At 49.9% G+C, this 19,793-nt stretch overlaps 1 protein-coding gene across 1 annotated transcript in view; it reads left to right on the forward strand.

Annotated features, from left to right (window-relative positions):
• The window catches only part of PLXDC2 (plexin domain containing 2), a 316,666-nt gene that overhangs the window by 291,234 nt on the left and 5,639 nt on the right, over positions 1–19,793 (forward strand). The window contains exon 13 of the mRNA XM_054390077.1: positions 10,888–11,048. Within this exon, the coding sequence (XP_054246052.1) occupies positions 10,888–11,048 (161 nt within the window). The remainder of the gene's footprint in view (positions 1–10,887; positions 11,049–19,793) is intronic.

Raw genomic sequence — 19,793 nt, forward strand, 5'->3', positions numbered from 1 at the left:
TGGCTGTAGCCTGCTTTGTAGATTGAGGTGGTAGGGTCTGAGACATGATAGAACCACAGAATTGTTTCAGCTGGAAAAGCCCTCTGAAATCATTGAGTCCAACCATCAACCCAGCACCACCATGGCCATTAAAGCCTGTCCCCCAGGGCCCACACATGATCTGTGTGTGGCTGTGAACAAGGCTCCATGAGATAAGTGTGTGCACTTTTCAGATCAGCTCCCACACACTGCTTTTTTGAACACCTCCAGGGATGGTGACTCCACCACCTCCCTGGGCAGCCTATGCCAATCCTGGGCCCCTGCAGGAAAGAAATGCTTCCTAATCTCCAACCCAAACCTCCCCTGGCACAATTTCAGGCCATTTCCTCTCATCTTACCACTTGATACCTACCCCCACCTCACTCCAACCTTCTTTCAGGGAGTTGTAGAGAGCAATTGAGGTCTCCCCTCAGCTTCCTCTTCCCCAGGCTGAACACCCCCAGTTCCCTCAGCTGCTCTTCACCAGCCCTGTTCTCCAGACCCTTCATCAGCTTCCTTGCCCTTCTCTAGACACATCACTTAGCTCCAATATAGGAAGTCCCATTTCCATGGAGAAAGCTGCTGCATTTTAAGAGGGCAAACCATCACCTGATGTGGTTATTCATTTTCCTTCAGCTGAGCCTTTTACTCTTGAAATCTAAACAAGAAAAGAAATTTACTTCAGACAACATGGGAGCAAAGCAGCACAGCAGGATTCCTCACTCTTACAGTAAACACAGCTTTGAATCAGAGAAGGTCTTTTTTGATGAATCTTCACTTCTGTGTTGAATTTTCTAGTGACCTCTAGATTAGGGTGAGGTAAAGGCTCTGCTGCTGCAGGTGTGTGCTTTGATTCCCTGTGATTTGCCACAGGGAATGAAGAGTAGATTGTTTCAGGTCAGGAACACAGAGCCTTTACTTTCTCACACTAGATCCTTTAAAAGTCTAATGAGAGAGAAGCTTTTATGATGGAAAACCAAAGCTACATTGGCTCAATGATATCCTACAGCTTCAAAAGCCTGAGCAATACCAAAATGTTTGCGTACTTTGGGGAATGCAGTGGAGGTTTTGCAGCTAATAACCTTTTGAAAATGCCATGTTTGCATCAAGGCTCTGGAATTATCATCATGAATTCTCTTTCTGTATCTTTATCAATGATCTGGGCAAGGGATTTCAGTGCATGCTCAGTAGGTCTGCAGAAGACATTAAATTGGGTGGGAGTGTTGACCTGCTTGAGGGTAGGAAGGCTCTGTGAAGGGATCTGGCCAGGCTGGATCAATGAGTTGAGGGCAAGTTGTATGAAGTTTAAAAAAGCTAAGTGCTGGGTCCTGCACTTGGCTGACACCACCACCATGCCATCCTCCAGGCTTGGGGCAGAGTGGCTGGAAAATTACCCATCAGCAAAGGACCTGGGGGTGCTGGTTAACAGATGGCTGAACATGAGCCAACAGTATGCCCAGGTGGCCAAGAAAGCCAACAGCATCCTGGCCTGGATTGGGAATGGTCTGGCCAGGAGGCACTGGATGGGCTGAGGTCAGTTGTATGAGGTTCAACAAGTCCAAGTGCTGGGTCCTGCACTTGGGTCACAACAACCCCATGGATGCTCCAGGCTTGGGGCAGAGTGGCTGGAAACCACCCAGCAGAGGGGTGTTGATGGACAGGTGGATGAAGAAGAGCCAGGGTGTGCCCAGGTGGCCAATGCAGCCACCAGCATCCTGGGATCAGGAATAGTGTGGCCAGCAGGACCAGGGAAGCAATTGTTCCCCTGTACTCAGCACTGGCGAGAACATACCTCAAGTCCTGGGGTCAGTTTTGGGCACTCATTCCAAGAAGAGCATTGAAAAGCTGGAGCAGGTCCAGAGAAGGGCAGCAAAGCTGGAGAAGGGTTTGGAGAACAGGGCTGGTGAGGAGCAGCTGAGGGAGCTGGGCATGTTTAGTGTAGAAAAGAGGATCACAGGCTCACAGGATGTTAGGGTTGGAAGGGACCTCCGGGGGTCATTGAGTCCAACCCCCCTGCCAGAGCAGGGCCATAGAATCCAGCACAGGTCACACAGGAACACATCCAGACAGGGCTGGAAAGGCTCCAGAGAAGGAGACTCCACAACCTCTCTGGGCAGCCTGTTCCAGTGCTCTGGGACCCTCCCAGTGAAGAAGCTCCTCCTCATGTAGAGGTGGAACCTCCTGTGCTGGAGTTTCCATCCATTGCCCCTTGTCCTATCCCAGGGTGCAAGAGAGCAGAGCCTGTCCCCTTGTCCCCTCTCCCCTGACCCCCAGCCCTCAGGTATTCATAAATATCCGTTAAATCCCCTCTCAGTCTTCTCCTCTCCAGACCAGAAAGCCCCAGGGCTCTCAGCCTCACCTCATAGGGCATATGCTCCAGTCCCTTCATTATCCTGGTGTTTTCTGCTGGTATCCAGGAAGAAAATTCACTCTTGGAGAACTTTTTTGTTGTTGTTGTTGTTAAAACTTGTTATTTTGATCTGAAAAGCACAGATTTTCCCACCAAGCAAAATGATCCTTATGGAAAGGCTTCATTGTAATAGCCAATATTGTGCTTTGTTTTATGAACTATTGATGGGTTTGTTCTTTTTGCATAGAGGCAAAGCAAGCCATGAACTGCAGCTGTGCAGCATGGAAGATTTATGGAAAATAAAGTTTTTTTTAAAATTCCCTCCTTTCACCACCACCTCCCCTTTCCCACCAGATCTGCCCCTTTTCCACCCCACCCACCCCTTTTTCCCCTCAAATCCCAGAGCACCTGGGCTCTGTTGGAGTCTCCTCCCACCCCAGGTGTGGCCACTTTCCCTCCCCACCCACTCCCCTTTTTAATCCCCCCCAGGAAAGGCAGAAGCCCCAAGCTGAGCCCATCTGGGCTGAGGATCCTCCTCTCATCACTGGTGAGTGCCCATGGTGCCCACTGGGTGATTGGTGATGGGGATCCCAAAAGGCCCCCCGGTTAGCTAGGAAGAATTGACAACTGCTCCAATAACATCCACGGGTGCTGGCTGGGCTTCCTTACTGGGGCTGAGCTCCTCTGTGTGGTGTCTTGGCTGGGTGAGGTTCTTGCTCCTGGCTCTGGGATGGGTGCAAAAATGGTGGTAGCAGTGGAGCAGGAGCTGTTTAAAACCATAAAATCATAGAATCAGTCAGGGTTGGAAGGGACCACAAGGATCATCCAGTTCCAACCCCCCTCATGCTACATCAGGCTGGCCAGAGCCTCATCCAGCCTGGCCTTAAACACCTCCCTGGGCAACCCATTCCAGGCTCTCACCACTCTCATGGGGAAGAACTTCTTCCTCACATCCAGTCTGAATCTCCCCACTTCCAGCTTTGTTCCATTCCACCAAGTCCTGTCACTACCTGATAGCCTAAAAAGTCCCTCCCCAGCTTTCTGCAGATACTGGAAGGCTGCAATAAGGTGACCTCGGAGTCTTCTCTTCTCCAGACTGAACAGCCCCAACTCTTTCAGTCTGTGCTCATAGCAGAGGTGCTCCAGCCCTCTGCTCATCCTGGTGGCCCTTCTCTGGACACCTTCCAGCATGTCCATAGCCCTCTTGTAACAGAGGCTCCAGAACTGGACGCAGTACTCCAGGTAGGGTCTCAGCAGAGCTGAGCAGAGGGGGAGAATCACCTTCCTTGACCTGCTGGCCACACTTCTCTTGATGCAGCCCAGGCTCTGGTTGGCTTTCTGGGCTGCAAGTGCACATTGACAGCTCATGTTGAGCTTCTCCTCCACCAGCACCCCCAAGTCCCTCTCCTCAGGGCTGCTTTCCAGTCAGTCACTGCCCGGCCTGGATTTGTGCTTGGGATTGCCTTGACCCAGCTGCAGGACCCTGCACTTTGTCTTGTTGAACCTCACGAGGTTGTCTTGTGCCCACCTCTCCAGCCTGTCCAGGTCCCTCTGGATGGATCCCTTCCCTCCAGCCTGTCTGCTGCACCACATAGCTTGGTGTCATCAGCAGACTTGCTGAGGGTGCCTCAATGCCTCTGTCCATGTCACCAACAAAGGTGTTGAACAAGACTGGTCCCAGGACTGAGCCCTGAGGGACTCAGCTTGTCCCTGGCCTCCACTGGGACATGGACCATTGACAGCCACTCTTTGGGTGCAGCCATCAAGCCAGTTCTTTATCCATCTCGTGGTCCAGAGGAGGCTCATTGCTCTCTACAGCCTCTCAGGACAGCCTGCTCCAGGGCTCTATCACCCTTAGAGTAAAAACATTTTTCTTCATGTTAAGGTGGAACTTATTGTGAGCTGTTAACCATGCTCCTTGTGCTTAAAGGCTTTCTGCATGTTGATTGAGAGTTGGGCTCCATGATCTTAGAGATGTTTTCCAACCAAAACAATTCTATGTAAGAATTGTATCATTTGTAACAATTGATTTTTTTTTTCTTTTTTTTTGAGCAGAAAAACAAAAAGAAAGTTTGTGGAAAGTTCTACAGAGTTCCCTTTGGGGCAAGGATTGGCCAATGAGACATTTGTCTTCCCATGGGTACAGCCTTGCCTGGAACAGCAAATGTGCTGTGACATCTTAATAAGATTTCTGCAGCTGAAAAATTTTCCAAGTCCTTTTTTTCCCCATCTATTACCCTTGGAAGAACTGTCAGTTGATTTTGCAGCAAGAGAGTATTTTCAAAGTTGCCTCTGTGCAAAGAGAGGGAAAACAATTTCCCTGGAGTATTTGAGCCCTGGAGTCAAGGAACTGAATTTCAGCTGTGGAAATAACAAGTTGCTTACACTTGTTGCCATTTAGGAAAGGCATTTATTGTGTTTCTTTATGCTTTGCACCTGGCATTCTGATCACTGCTCTGATGGCCATGAAGTGCTCCACACTAGACTAGCAGAAACCTGGGCAGGCGGTTTTGTCCCCTGTGTTTTTTGGAAGAGACTGTGCTCTCCTTTGCAAAGCTGTGCACTCCTGTGAGACCCCATCTGGAATCCAGCCTCTGGGTCTGGTGTCCCCAGCAGAAGAAAGACACAGAGCTGGTGGAGGGAGTCCAGGGGAGGGACACAAAGATGACCCAAGGGCTGGAGCAGCTCTGCTGTGAGGATGGACTGAGAGAGCTGGGGGGTGTTCAGCCTGGAGAAGGGAAGGCTTCAGGGAGATTTCAGAGCTGCCTTCCAATACCTGAAAGGAACCAACAGGAAGGCTGCAGAGGGACTTTTCCTGAGGGTGTCTAGAGACAGGACAAGGGGGAATGGTTCGAAGCTGAGGTAGGTTTAGACTGGATCTTAGGAAGAATTTCTTCAGTCCCAGGGTGGTGAGACTCTGGAACAGGTTGCCAAGAAAGGCTGTGGCTGCTTCCTCCCTGGAGGTGTTCAAGGCCAGGTTGGATGAGTCCTTGAGCAGCCAAGCCTAGTTTAGAGGTGTCCCTGCCTTTGGCAGGCAGGTTGGAGTAGATGATCTCCGAGGTCCCTTCCAACCTGAGCCATTCCATGATTCTATGCTGACTGAAAATACCAGCTCAGATGAGATTGGTTTGCTGGCCTTTTCAGAGTGGTTCCAGCCTTTGCTGAAGTCCAGCGTTTTTTAACATGCAGAACACGATGGTCTGCCTTCAGCCACAGCACTGCAACAATCCAAATGGATCCTTCACTGCCAACTGGCCTGAAAATGGGCACCAGTGACAAAGTAGTCTATGATGCACCAATGTGGCACTGAAGGGAAGAGTCAAAGAGTATGAAGCTGTCACAAAGACAATTATGAGACAGACAAACTGTGAATCCTCTGCTGCTTGTGGGGAGCAGTTGCTTCTCAGCTGGGTGACTCACACAACTAACTGCTCATCACTGGAATTAACAGCCCAACCAAAGCATTGTCCAACAAAGCAGGCCTGTCCTGATGGCCTTTCAATTGCTTCATTTGCATTTGTTTGGTGATTTGCAATAGATGTGCAACTACTAAATGTTGTTACAGTGCATGAACAGGAATTGAGACAGGAGCTTGCAAACATTTATCCATTCTCAGCTGAGACTGAACAGCTATTTAATAAACTATTAATGTCAAGTGAAACACTCTGCTGCCTGAAAGCTAGAGGAACCTCTTTAGGGTCACCTTTTTCTCCTGTCTTCTCCATGCAGCCTTTGCTGTGTAGTGCTGCAACTACCAGCAAGTAGTTGAAGTCTTTTTAGGGTGGGAATATATTTGAAAATAGATCTTCCACATCCTAGGCAGGCAGCATCTCCTTTCTTTCACTGCAATGTGACAGGAAGAAAGACTGGCCTGGAAACTGTCACTGTATGTACTGCTAAGAAAACCAAAACCAAACCCAAATGAAAACCCACAAAACAATAACAACAAAAAACCCAAAGCCAACCAAAACCCAAAACAACCAAAAAACAAAGGAAAAATCAAATAGAGCTGACACTGGCTTTCTGTTTTAAAAGATCACAGAATGTGAGGGGCTGAAGAGACCTCCAAAGCTCATCCAGTCCAACCCCCTGCCAGAGCAGGAGCACCTGGAGCAGGTCACACAGGAACACATCCAGGCAGGTCTTGACTATCTCCAGAGAGGGAGACTCCACAACCCCCCCCGGGCAGCCTGTTCCAGGGCTCTGTCACCCTCATAGGGAAAACATTCTTCCTCCTGTTTCCATGGAACTTCCTATGGCTCAGCTTCCCCCACTGCCCCTTGTGCTGGCATTGGGCATCACCCAGCAGAGCCTGGCTCCAGCCTCTGGGCACTTCCCCCTGCACATCTTTATCACCAGCAATGAGGTCACCCTCAGGCTCCTCCTCTCCAAGCTACAGAGCCCTCAGCTCCCTCAGGCTCTGCTCATGAGGAAGATGTTCCACTGCCTGGAGCAGCTTTGTGGCTCTGTGCTGGAGTCTCTCAAGCAGTTCCCTGAGGTCCTTCTTGAGCTGAGGGGCCCAGAACTGGACACAACATTGCAGATGTGTCCTCAGCAGGGCAGAGTAGAGGGGGAGGAGAACCTCTCTGACCTACTGACCACAGCCCTTCTAAAGCACCCCAGGATGCCCTTGGCCTTCTTGCCCACAAGAGCACATTGCTGGCTCATGGTCAACACACATCTGTGTTAACTAAGCTTTAAGAAAGCTAAATCAATCCCTTTTCAAGATTTAGGTAGTGAGAAACCTGGTTCTTGGATTCTCTTCATCCCTAAGCTCAACCTGGATGCCCACAGTTAGCAGAACTGGAACTGAAGCTTGTGTGTGGAGAGGTAGTCATTAACTTTTCAGTGAAAAACAAAGTACCTTCAGGATGAGACAGTGCCTAATGAGTGGAGGTGTGTGCTTGCAATTTGTTACTACATTCATTAATGCCTCCCACATCCTGGAATCTCAAATTATTGGACTCATTATCTCTTAAGATTTGGAGAACAGGTCTGCTGAGAAACAGCTGAGGGAACTGAGGTTTAGACTGGAGAAAAGGAGGCTGAGGGGAGACCTCATTGCTCTCTACAGTTCCCTGAAAGGAGGTTGGAGCATGGTGGGGTTTGGTCTCTTCTCCCTAGTAACAATTAGGATCAGAAGAAATGGCCTTAAGTTGCCCCAGGGGAGGTGTAAATTAAATATTAGAAGAAAATTCTTCCCTGAAAGGGTTCTCAACTACTGGAACAGGCTGCTGAGGGAGGTGGTTAAATCCCCATCCCTGGAGGTTTTTCAGAGAGGCAGAGATGTGGAGCAGAGGAGGTGCCACAGGAACAGAAGGGAAAGGTTTTTTGCTGTGAGGGTGTCAAAACACTGCAGCAGGCTGCCCAGAGAGGTTGTGGAGTCTCCTTCTCTGGAGACTTTCCAACCCCACCTGGATGTGTTCCTGTGTGACCTGCCCTGGCTGCTCCTGCTCTGGCAGTGGGGTTGAACTGGATGAGCTTTCCAGGTTCCTTCCAACCCCTAATGTTCTGTGATCCTGTGATTACCCAAGAGCAAAACTATAGACATGAGCTGAACTTGTGCTCTATTCCAGTTCTTATCCTACTGGCTAACACTATGGCACCAGGATTTTGCACAGCTGAAATATCTTCTAGGTGGCTGCTCAGGCAGGGGGGTTGGACTGGGTCATCTTCTGGAGGTCTCTTCCAACCTCTAACATTCTGTGATTCTGTGGTCTTCAGGGATGGGAGAATGTGTAAGTTTGTGAAGCCAAATGACCAGTGTTCTTTGGGTGTTTTTTATAGCTAGGGATTCTGCATCTTTTGCTTGCAGCAGTGTGCAAAAGAGCACTTCTCCTGTTGTGCAAGAGGATGCTGAAGAATCATTGCTTATCGCCATGTTTGTCGTTCCTATGACATTCCAGTTTGTCCAAAGCTGAAATCACAGCCAAGCACAAGCAGTTCTACAGATTTTGGCTAATTTATTGAGAGCCTTTTCCTACAGAGGCTACACCATTGCTAAAAGACTTCCAGTCAGTTATGTTGAAGCTTGTGTGACAGAGACAGACCTCTTGTCTCCTGACAGGAGCCCGGATTGAGCGCCTCTCACTATCAAGTTTAGTAAATGGATGGTCTCCTGTAATCCTTTGGGATGCTTAGTGTTCCATCCAGACCAATATTGCAGGGTCGTTTAGCATCCATCTGTCACACTTTGGGCTGTCTGGTTCAGCTGTGCAGAGTGGTTCCAAGCCCCTCTCCAGCTAAGGAATTAGGCTTCCTGAGTGTGTTTGTTAGTGACACCTCACAAGGCTCTGGGGCATGTCTCAACTTGGACCTTCAAAAAGCAAAGCCCACATGGCATTTATGATGTGGTCCCTGGCTACTTTTTGTCTTTGGGGCACCTGAGATGGTTTCAGGAGGAAATCAAAGCAAAAAATGTATGAGGAGGTGTTCTGGTTTAGGAGTGGGTGTCCTACCGTAGAGGCAAAAAGCCCTCCAAGGGGTAGGCAGCCCAGGGGGTGGACACAGGAAAGTGTAGCTGTTGTTATCCATCTGTTGTTATCCCATCCCATCATACTGCAGCTCCCTAGATAAAGGGAATTCACAGCCAGTTCTCTCTCCTTCCTCCCTTCTCTCTGCTCTTATCCCTTGTGGTTTGAAGGGGAGTTTGTGTCCTTCTGCAGCCTTGGATGGCAATTTCTTGCTGGGTGATTTTGGCCTGGCAGGGGCCATTGAGACCTGCTCCTGGGCCGGCTGAGGGGAGTAGAGATTTTGGAAGGTTTTGGCCTGGTAGACCCAGGTGGAGGTCTGGGCTTAATTTGTGTATCACAGAAGCAAGCAGGTTGGAAGAGACCTCCAAGCTCATCAAGTCCAACTAATCACCCAACCCTCACTGATCAACCAGACCATGGCACTAAATGCCTCAGCCAGGCCCTTCTTAAACACCTCCAGGGACATCAACCCCACCACCTCCCTGGGCAGCACATCCCAATGGCCAGGCTCTCTTTCTGGGAAGAACTTCTTTCCAAGCTCAAGCCTAAACTTCCCCCTGCACAGCTTGAGACTGTGTCCTCTTGTTATATTGCTGGTTGCCTGGGAGAAGAGATCAACCCCCACCTGGCTACAGCCTCCCTTCAGGTAGTTGTAGAGAGCAATGAGGTCTCCCCTGAGCCTCCTCTTCTCCAGGCTGAACACCCCCAGCTCCCTCATAAGGCTGTGCTCCAGACCCCTCCTCAGCTTTGTGGCATTCCTTTCCCCTGAGTACCTGTTGAGTTCTGTGTATATTTGTAAACAGCATTCATATTTAACCTCCAACTCTGTGCCAGTGTGTATTTCACTCCCTTGGAGGTAAAATACCTTTCCATCCTTTGGTCCCAGGCAGCTTGTGGCTCAAAAGGAGGACAGGAAGGTAATTAGGAAGCAGGTTGAGTTAGGAATGTCCAGATTGCATTCCAAGGAAAGGATATTCATTGGGGTTATGGAGTTAGAATTAGGAAAACATGTGGAAATGTCTGTTCATTAAGATCTCTAGTAACAAGTGACAGGAGGAGAGGAAATGGCCTCAAGTTGCCCCAGGGGAGGTTTAGGTTGGAGATTAGAAGAAACTTCTTTCCTGAAAGGCTTCTCAGCAACTGGAACAGGCTCCTGATCTAGTTGAGGATGTCCCTGCTGAGTGCAGAGAGGGTTGGACTGGATGACCTTTGGAGCTCCCTTCCAACCCAGACCATTCTATGATTCTATGATGGTTGAATCCCCGTGGCTTCAGGTGTTTCAAAGAGGCAGAGATGTGGTGCTGAGGGACATGGGTTAGCCCCAGCCTTGGTGGAGTTAGAGAATGGTTGGACTGGATGAGCTTAAAAGGGCTTTTCCAACCAAACTGCTCCTGTGATTTTGTGATTCTGTTGTTAGAGTATTTGGTTGTGGGAAAGAGGCATGTAGCATCTTTTCCCTTCTTGGGCTGTGGGATCTGGAGGTGCTGGAAGGTGTCCAGAGAAGGGCCACAAGGATGAGCAGAGGGCTGGGGCTCCTATGAAGATAGATTGAGAGAGTTGGGGTTGTTCAGTCTGGAGAAGAGAAGGCTCCCAGGAGACCTTCTTGTGGCCTTCCAGTATCTGAAGGGGGCTCCAAGAAAGCTGGGGAGGGACTTTTTAAGGTGTCAGGGAGGGATAGGACTGGGGGGATGGAACAAAAATAGAAATGGGTAGATTCAGATTGGATGTTAGGAAGTTCTTCCCTGTGAGGGTGGTGAGAGCCTGGCACAGGTTGCCCAGGGAGGTGGTGGAAGCCTCATCCCTGGAGGTTTTTGCAGCCAGGCTGGATGTGGCTGTGAGCAACCTGCTGTAGTGTGAGGTGTCCCTGCCCATGGCAGGGGGGTTGGAACTGGCTGATCCTTGAGGTCCCTTCCAACCCTAACAATTCTATGATTCTGTGATTCTGTGAAAACAAGGAACCTGTCAGAGAGAGAAAGCAAACACTGTGGAGTGGAATGGATAAGACAGGCCAGAATCCTCGTGCTAATGACCGTGCTGTTCGTGCAGCTTCCACAGACGACAGCGCGGCAGAGAAGAAAGGAGGAACACTTCATGCTGGCCTGATTGTTGGCATCCTGGTGCTGGTCCTCATCGTGGCTGCAGCCATCCTCCTGACCATCTACATGTACCACCACCCCACATCAGCAGCCAGCCTCTTCTTCATAGAGGTAAGGCAGCACAGTGGCCCCAGGCCTGTCATGTGGTTGCTATCATTGGGCTCTCCCCAGTTAGAACTACATCTGCAAAGAGTTCCTGTGCTGGCAGAGTAAGCTTTGAAGCAATGGACCTCTCCTAGCAGGTGGTGCTGCTTTGTTCTTAGCATGTGGGTCCAGCCAACCTTGTGAAGTTCATAAAGGCCAAGTGCAAGGTCCTACACCTGGTCTGGGAGAATCCCAAGAACAAATCCAGGCTGGGTGAGGAGTGGCTGGAGAGCAGTCTGGAGGAGAAGGCCTTGGGGCTGTCAGTTGGTGAGAAACTCCCCAGGAGCCAGCAGTGGTCCCTGGCAGCCCAGCAGGCAGCTGTGTGCTGAGCTGCATCCAGAGCAGGGAGAGCAGCAGCACAGGGAGGGGATTCTGCCCCTCTGCTCTGCTCTGCTCAGACCCCACCTGCAGCACTGCCTCCAGCTCTGGAGGGACCTGGAGCTGCTGGAGAGGATGCAGAGGAGGCCACAAAGATGATCAGAGGGCTGGAGAACATCCCCTGTGGGGACAGGCTGAGAGAACTGCTGTTCAGACTGGAGAAGAGAAGGCTCCAGGGAAACCTTAGGGCAGCCTTCTGATACCTGAAGGGGCTACAGGAGAGTGGGAAGGGACATTTACCAGGGCTTGGAGTGATAGGATGAGGGGGAATGGTCTGAAGCTGGAAGAGGGGAGATTGAGACTGGAGATTAGGAAGAAATTCTCTAGGGTGAGGATGGTGAGACACTGGAACAGGTTGCCCAGGGATGCTGTGGATGTCCCCTCCCTGGAATTGCTCAAGGCCAGGTTGGATGAGACCTTAGGGAACCTGGGCTAGTTGAGAGGCATCCCTGCAGCTGGCAGGGGTTGGAACTAGATGGTCTTTAAGGCTCCTTCAAGCCAAACCATTCTGTGATTCTGTTTTTGTTACTCAGCTGCTTTTTTGACCACCATTGTTGTCAGTATTTGGGGAATTTTTTCCACACAGGACATGTATCTAAAAGGTCTGTCTCAGCTACCACTCCACCTCTCTTTCCTGTCTTCATTTTCTTCATGAGATCATTTTTCCTTTAGCTTTCATGTGCACTGGCATTTTCTTTTAGGAGGTACATTTTTCTATAGTCTTTAGCTGGGAAACTAAAATGTGTGCATTCTTAAATCTCCAGGAGAGCTGGCTCAAAGGAAGATTTTAGCTGGAAACATGTGCCAGCTCTTCTCTATATTCATCAGTGGAAATCTTTTAATAGTTCAACTTAGAGCCTGGGAAAGATTCTTTCCAGCTAATTTTACCATCTACATCTAACATCAGGTCCCTTTGATTTTTTTTTTTTATTAGTGTAGAGAGAAACAGATTCTTTTAGACCATGATTCATCTGACCTATTTGAGACATCTCCTTTAGGATCAGATAAATTACCATTTGTCTCCCTCAAATGCAGGCAACTACCTTAGGTAGAGACATCTACATTGCAGATGGGGACGTGTAGTCAGCTCAGCTTCACAGATTGCATCAGGATGGAAGGGACCCTCAAAGCTCATCTTGTTCAACCCCCCCTGCAGACAGCAGGGACACCTCCACCTACATCAGGCTGCCCAGGGCCACAGCAAGTCTGATCTTGACTATCTACAGGGACACAGCCTCAACCATATCCCTTGGCTGCCTGTTCCAGTATTTCACCACTCCCATTGTGCAGAACTTCCTCCTGATGCTCAACCTAAATCTCCCCTGCTCCAGTTTCAAACCATTGCCCCTTGTCCTATTCCCACAGACCCCTCTGAACAGTCCCTCCCCAGCCTTCCTGTAGGTCTCCTTCAGATACTGAAATGCAGCTCTAAGGTCTCCCTGAAGCCTTATCTTCCCCAGGCTGAACAGTCCAAATTTTTCACCTTGTCTTCACAGCAGAGGTGCTTCAGGCTTCTAATGGGGCATTAGCACCTCAAGGGAGGTGATTCTCTCCCTCTTCCAGGTGAGACCCCACCTGGAGTACTGCATCCAGTTCTGGAGCCCCTAGTACAAGAATGATCTGGAGGTGCTGGAAGGTGTCCAGAGAAGGGCCACGAGGATGAGCAGAGGGCTGGAGCTGCTCTGCTATGAGGACAGACTGAGAGAGTTGGGGTTGTGCAGTCTGGAGAAGAAAAGGCTCCCAGGAGACCTTCTTGTGGCCTTCCAGGATCCGAAGGGGGCTCCGAGAAAGCTGGGGAGGGACTTTTAGAGTGTCAGGGAGTGATAGGAGTGGGGGGAATGGAGAAAAACTAGAAGTGAGGAGATTCAGATTGGATGATAGGAAGACGTTCTTCCCCATGAGGCTGGTGAGAGACTGGAACAGGCTGTCCAGGGAGGTGGTGGAAACCCCATCCATCCCGGGAGGTGTTTGCAGCCAGGCTGGATGTGGCTCTGATCAGCCTGCTGTAGTGTGAGGTGTCCCTGCCCATAGCAGGGGGGTTGGAACTGGATGATCTTTGAGGTCACTTCCAACCCTGACAATTCTGTGATTCTGTGATTATCTAACTCTATGAAGTCTGGGGCTAAACCATGCACACATTTCCAGTGCAGAGCAGGAAGTGTCTTCTCAGACTTGTATTTTGAAACTGAAGTACAGAAATCTAGGGAGGCACAACTAGTGTGAGTAGATCACACTAAGTTACAAAAAAAAAGCCTTCCTTGGTGTATCTGTGCAGCTGAAAAATACCTGAGGAAGCTCTTACAGATACCATGGCACCCCACAGGCCACAGCAGACAAGCTGCAAATGCATGAAATGTGGCTCTGGTGTTACCCTTCTGGGGAAAGAGCTCAAGAGGATCACCATGGACCTTGGTCATGAAAGGAGAAAAAGCACAGAAATACTTCAGAAAATGATTTTGGTTTCTGTGAGTCTCTTATCTGCTAAAGCAAAGTGGCACAGCTAGAACAAGATGTGACAGATGGACAGGCAGCTGCCTCCTGCAGTTGTCTAAAGCATTACTAGTACACTGCAGACAGCCACAGAGTCTTCCAGCCAAATCATGACCTGCAGCACTTCATTTGTCATCAGCAATTATGATAAATCAAGAGCTGGGCAGAATGAACACTGGGGACCTGCTCCATTTGTGTTTAGTTGACAGAGAGGGGATTCTGCCCCTTTACTCTGCTCTTGTGAGACCACACCTCAGATATTGCCTCCAGTTCTGGACACAGAGCTGCTGGAGTGAGTCCAGAGGAGGGCCACAAGGATGATCCAAGGGCACCTCTGCTGTGAGGACAGGCTGAGGGAGCTGGGGGTGTTCAGCCTGGAGAAGAGAAGACTGGGCAGACCTTCTAGCTGCCTTCCAGTACCTGGAGGGATCCTACAGGAGGGCTGCAGAGGGACTTTTCCTGAGGGTGTCTAGAGACAGGCCAAGGGGGAATGGTTTGAAGCAGAGGGAGAGCAGGGTTAGACTGAAGCTGAGGAAGAAGCTCTGCAGTATGAAGGTGGTGAGGCTCTGGAACAGGTTGTCCAGGGAGGCTGTGGATGCCCTCTTCTTGCAGGTGTTCAAGGCCAGGCTGGATGAGGCCTTGAGCAGCCAAATCTAGTTGAGAGGTGTCCCTGCCCATGGCAGGGAGGTTGGAACTAGATGATCTTTTAAGGTGCCTTCCAACCCAAACCAGTCTATGAATTAACATCCAGGGAAGCCTGAGCAGCTTGAGAAGCCCAGCACAAGGCAGAGGCTTTTGCTCAGGTGGCTTTTGCCTCTTAGCACTCAGTTACCTGTGCAGAGAAGGGCTGCAGATGACACAAGAGGTTTTCCTGGATATGTTTTTGTTTGTATTTTCCTTACCTTTCTGACTTACACATTGCTCCAAATGGCTCTCCATGTTTGGGACTTGCCTCAGCTGTCACCTCAGTGCTCTGTCTCTGGGGAGGGCAGACCACATGAGCTGGCCACAGCTGAGAAGACAGCAGAGGACCTGCTGACCATTGTGAAGGCAGGGAGTCAGACATTGCTGTGTCATTTCCCAGCTGCACACAGGGAGCCTGTTGCCAAAAGTGTTTATGTAAGGCTCAACAGCCACAGAATCAAATCCTTCTGTGGCTGCTCTCTGCAGGCAGAAGAGTTTAAGGGGTCTAAACTAACACTGAAAATTGGGACCATCTTCACCTCAAGCAAAGAGCCTTCCTCTTGTCTTCAGCTGAAGGGGAGGGACAACCCAAAACCCAGCTGATGAACACATGCAGCCTCTGATGATGTGGGTCCAGAGGAGGGCCATAGGTGATCAGAGGGCTGGAGGATAGGCTGAAAGAATGGGGGTTGTTCAGCCTGTGGAGGAGAAGGCTTCAGGGAGACCTTGGAGACCTTAGAGCTGCATTTCAGTATCTGAAGGGGACCTATAGGAAGGCTGGGGAGGGACTGTTCAGAAGGGCCTGTGGGGATAGGATGAGAGCCAGTGGTTTGAAACTGGAGCAGGGCAGAGTTAGGTTGGACAAAAGGAGGAAGTTCTGCACAGTGAGGGTGGTGAGACACTGGAACAGGTTGCCCAGGGCTGTGATTGAGACCCCATCCCTGGAGACAGTCAAGATCAGACTGCTGTGTCCCTGGGCAGCCTGCTCTAGCTGGAGGTGTCCCTGCTGCCTGCAGGGGGGTTGGACAAGATGAGCTTTGAGAGCCCCTTCCAACCTGATACAAATCTGTGAAGCTGTGAATTCAGTCCCTATGTGTTTAACAGTGGCTCTGTCTTAATAGCAGTCTCTTCAGTCACACACACTGAAGAGCAGTGTGGGTGTTTGTGCTCAGATTGTCATTCCTTTGAGTTAAGAGCACGTTTTGCAGGTCACAGCACTTGCCTTCATTCTCCCACCCTCCTTGGAGATTTACCCAGAGCTTTATTGTGCTGCCTAGGAACATGCATGTCCACTTGCACACACATGGACATACCTAGGTCCTTTTGAAGTTCTTTGGTTTACTTCATCCTGGCTGTTGGAGCTGGATAATGTCACACATCTCTGTTTTCCAACTGGCCACACAGAGAGCTGACCTGCTGCTATGGGAGCCAGGGAGTGACCTTGGGGAGAAGGAAAAGGAGGAAGGAATGAGCAGCTGCAGATCTTCAGCAACTAAAATAACAGTGCATGGTCAGAGCCTGGGGGTGCACCTCAGCTCCCACATTTAACTTGGATTATGTCTTTACCAGGAAATTAAATCAGCCTAGGGCTGGAATTTAGCACAAACACCAACCAGCATGGATGGATGACAGAACCACAGAGTGTTAGGGGCTGGAAGGGACCTCTGAAGCTCATCCAGTCCAACCCCCCTGCCAGAGCAGGAGCACCTAGAGCAGGTCACACAGGAACACATCCAGGCAGGTCTTGAATATCTCCAGTGATGGAGACCCCACAACCCCCCTGGGCAGCCTGTTCCAGGGCTCTGTCACCCTCACGGGGAAAAAACTCTTCCTCCTGTTTCCATGGAACTTCCTATGCCTCAGCTTCCACCACTGCCCCTTGTGCTGGCATTGGGCATCACCCAGCAGAGCCTGGCTCCAGGCTCTGGGCACTCCCCCTGCACATCTTTATCACCAGCAATGAGGTCACCCTCAGGCTCCTCCTCTCCAAGCTACAGAGCCCTCAGCTCCCTCAGGCTCTGCTCATGAGGAAGATGTTCCACTGCCTGCAGCAGCTTTGTGGCTCTGTGCTGGACTCTCTCAAACAGTTCCCTGAGGTCCTTCTTGACCTGAGGGGCCCAGAACTGGACACAATATTCCAGATGTGGCCTCAGCAGGGCAGAGTAGAAGGGGAGGAGAACCTCTCTGGCCTCCTAACCACAGCCTTTCTAATCCACCCCAGAGTGGCATTGGCCTTCCTGGGCACAGGAGCACATTGCATTGCACATTGCAGGGTCTGCATTTCTGTCCTGTAAGTCCCTCAGTCTGGCAGCAAGGTGACCATCAGCATGGACTAAGAATGGTTCCTGCCTCCTGAGCCCTAGCTGGGGTGGTCTGAGGAAGCCATAATTGCCCCAGCATTTCTCTTTAACAGTTGAGCTGTACTGGGGATTGTGTTTCAGTATCTGGAAGTATTCACTGGCACTGCAGAGCTAGCAGTAGATTGTCTTCAGATTTTGACCTTCTGCTCATCCCCTCTCTGCTCAGAGGAAGGAAATAAAAGGAGAAAATACTCCAAAAAGCTGGAGGCAGTTCTTAGTGTTTCAGAGCTCAGGGAATTGATGAGCATTCCTGGCTCAGGGTTGTAGATCTCTGCTCACAGCAGCACTTCACAAATGAGAGCCAGCATTTAGCAGCCAGGCTCCATGCACCAGGTTCCTGCATTAATGGCACAGATTCAGTGTTTGCCTTCAAACAAGTAAGGCTAGGAGACAGAATAAGAAAGAAGGGAGGAAGGGTAGTAAAAGAGTCAGATCCTCAGCTGCCTTAACCAGGGGATGAAGCTCACACAGCTCTGCTGATTTCTTCAGGGATCTGGCCCATTGTTTGTATTACATATAGACATCTTACAAGGGATTTTGCTTTGCTGTTTGAAACAGGCTTGACAGAATCACACAGAATTGGCTGAGTTGGAAGGGACCTCCAAAGCTTATCAATTCCCACCCCCTCTGCAGTCAGCAGGGACATCCCCAACTAGATCAGGTTGCCCAGAGCCCTGTCCAGCCTCACCTTGAAGATCTCCAGGCATGGAGCCTCAACCACCTCCCTGGGCAACCTGTTCCAGTGTTCCACCACCCTCGTGGTACAGAACTTCTTCCTCACATCCAATCTCAATCTGCTCTGCTCTAGTTTGAAGCCACTGCCCCTGGGCCTGTCCCTGCAGGCCTTTGCAAACACTCTGTCTCCATCCTTCAGGTACTGGAAAGCAGCTCTAAGGTCTCCCCAGAGCTTTATGTCCTCCAGGCTGAACAACCTCCCTCAGCCTGTCCTCATTGCAGAGGTGCTCCAACCCTCTGATCATTTTCATGACATGGTCATCAGTTTGGTTTTCTCCACAAGTCCAGGCTGGATTGTGTTTGTTGCAGATGATGATTAAGAAGGAGAGGACAGGGCTCATTTTTCTCTTCTTCCAAAGTCCTGCAGAGTCCTGGCACTTGGGCTATTGTCATTGATCTCCCTGGCCTTGCCTTGTACTGATAGTAAAGTTATTTTTTCCAACTCAGCAGGAACCAACAGCTCAGCAAGGTAAACCTACAGTCAGCCACAGGGGAGAAGCACTAAAATAAATAATCAACACTGACAATAAAAGTCAAAGGTGGGGGTGGGAGGAGGAGGCCTTCTGCTTCTCATCTGTCAGCAGCCAACCATTTAGAGGAACCTTAGATGGCAGAAATGTTGTTTTAGCCAGAAGTGGCTTAAATCACAAAGAGATGCTTTAAACAAGCAGTTCTATCACCAAGAAAAATACATGAAGCCAATAAATGATCCTACTGGCTCTCAAGTCAGAAGCAATCTTTATTTCAGAGCAGTTTCCTCAAAATATTAGATTAGCAGAGTGTCAGGCAATTGATCTTCCCTTGTGCCTGGAAATGCATCTCCAAAGTGCAGCTTCAGATGTTTAAAGCCTCAGCCAACTCTGACTGTGATTTGCCCAATAAATTAGGTGTTTCTAGAAGACTGGTGCACAAATTCCAACTGCATGAACAATATTTCAGGTAACTTGGAGCACAAAAATGCATCTTACAGGCAAGATGAGCCAGCAATGTGCTCTTGTGGCCAAGAAGGCCAAGGGCATCCTGGGGTGGATTAGAAGGCATTTGGTTAGCAGGTCAAGAAAGCTTCTCCTCTCCCACTACTCTGCCCTGGTGAGGCCACATCTGGAATATTGTGTCCAGTTCTGGGCCCCTCAGGTCAGGAAGGACCTCAGGAAACTGCTTGAAGGATTCCAGCACAGAGCCACAAAGCTGCTGCAGGCAGTGGAACATCTCCCTGTGAGGCCAAGCTGGGACTTGGAGCAGAGGAGCCTGAGGGGCTCATTCGGGTTGATAAAGATGTGCAGGGCATAGACAGGAGGAAGGAGCCAGGCTCTGCCCAGGGAGGTCCAAGGACAGGACAAGGAGCACTGGGGACAAGCTGGAGCAGAGGAGGTACCACAGGAACAGAAGGGAAAACTTTCTCACTGTGAGGGTGCTGGAGCCTTAGAGAGGTTGTGGAGTCTCCTTCTCTGGAGACTTTCAAAAGCCACCTGGATGTGTTCCTGTGACCTGCCCTGGGTGCTCCTGCTCTGGCAGGGCAGTTGGACTGGATGAGCTTTCAAGGTCCCTTCCAACCCCTAACATTCTGTGATTCTGTGAAGATAATTACTAACAGAAGGATCTTTCCTTTGTCATGAGAAAAGAGAAAGCCTGGCTACTGAGGCAGATTAATAGTGGGCAAGGGTACTCAGGCTAAGGAGTCTTCATGCTGTCAGGTTAGCAGATGGGCAGGGAGTAGTAGACCTTGCTAGGAATCTTTCCCCTTTCCTTAATGCATTTGACTGAGGCGTTACAATGATTCTTAGGCTTTGACAATTGCTTTCGATTTTGATAGCTCTGCCTTTGCATATTCCCAGTCCAGAGAGTTAAAAGGACTGGGTTGGTAAAGTGTGGTTAAAGAATACAGCTCTTAAAGAGACTTAAATGTCTTTATGACCTTGAAGTACAAAAAGAACTTGACAGCAAAAGTGATGACATGGTGAGACACTGGAATAGGTTGTCAGGTTGGAAGGGACCTCCAAAGCTCATCCAGTCCAACCCCTCTGCACTCAGCAGGGACATCCCCAACTAGATCAGGTTGCCCAGA

Source organism: Indicator indicator, chromosome 20 (assembly GCF_027791375.1).
Source record: "Indicator indicator isolate 239-I01 chromosome 20, UM_Iind_1.1, whole genome shotgun sequence".
NCBI classification, from domain to species: Eukaryota; Metazoa; Chordata; class Aves; order Piciformes; family Indicatoridae; genus Indicator; species Indicator indicator.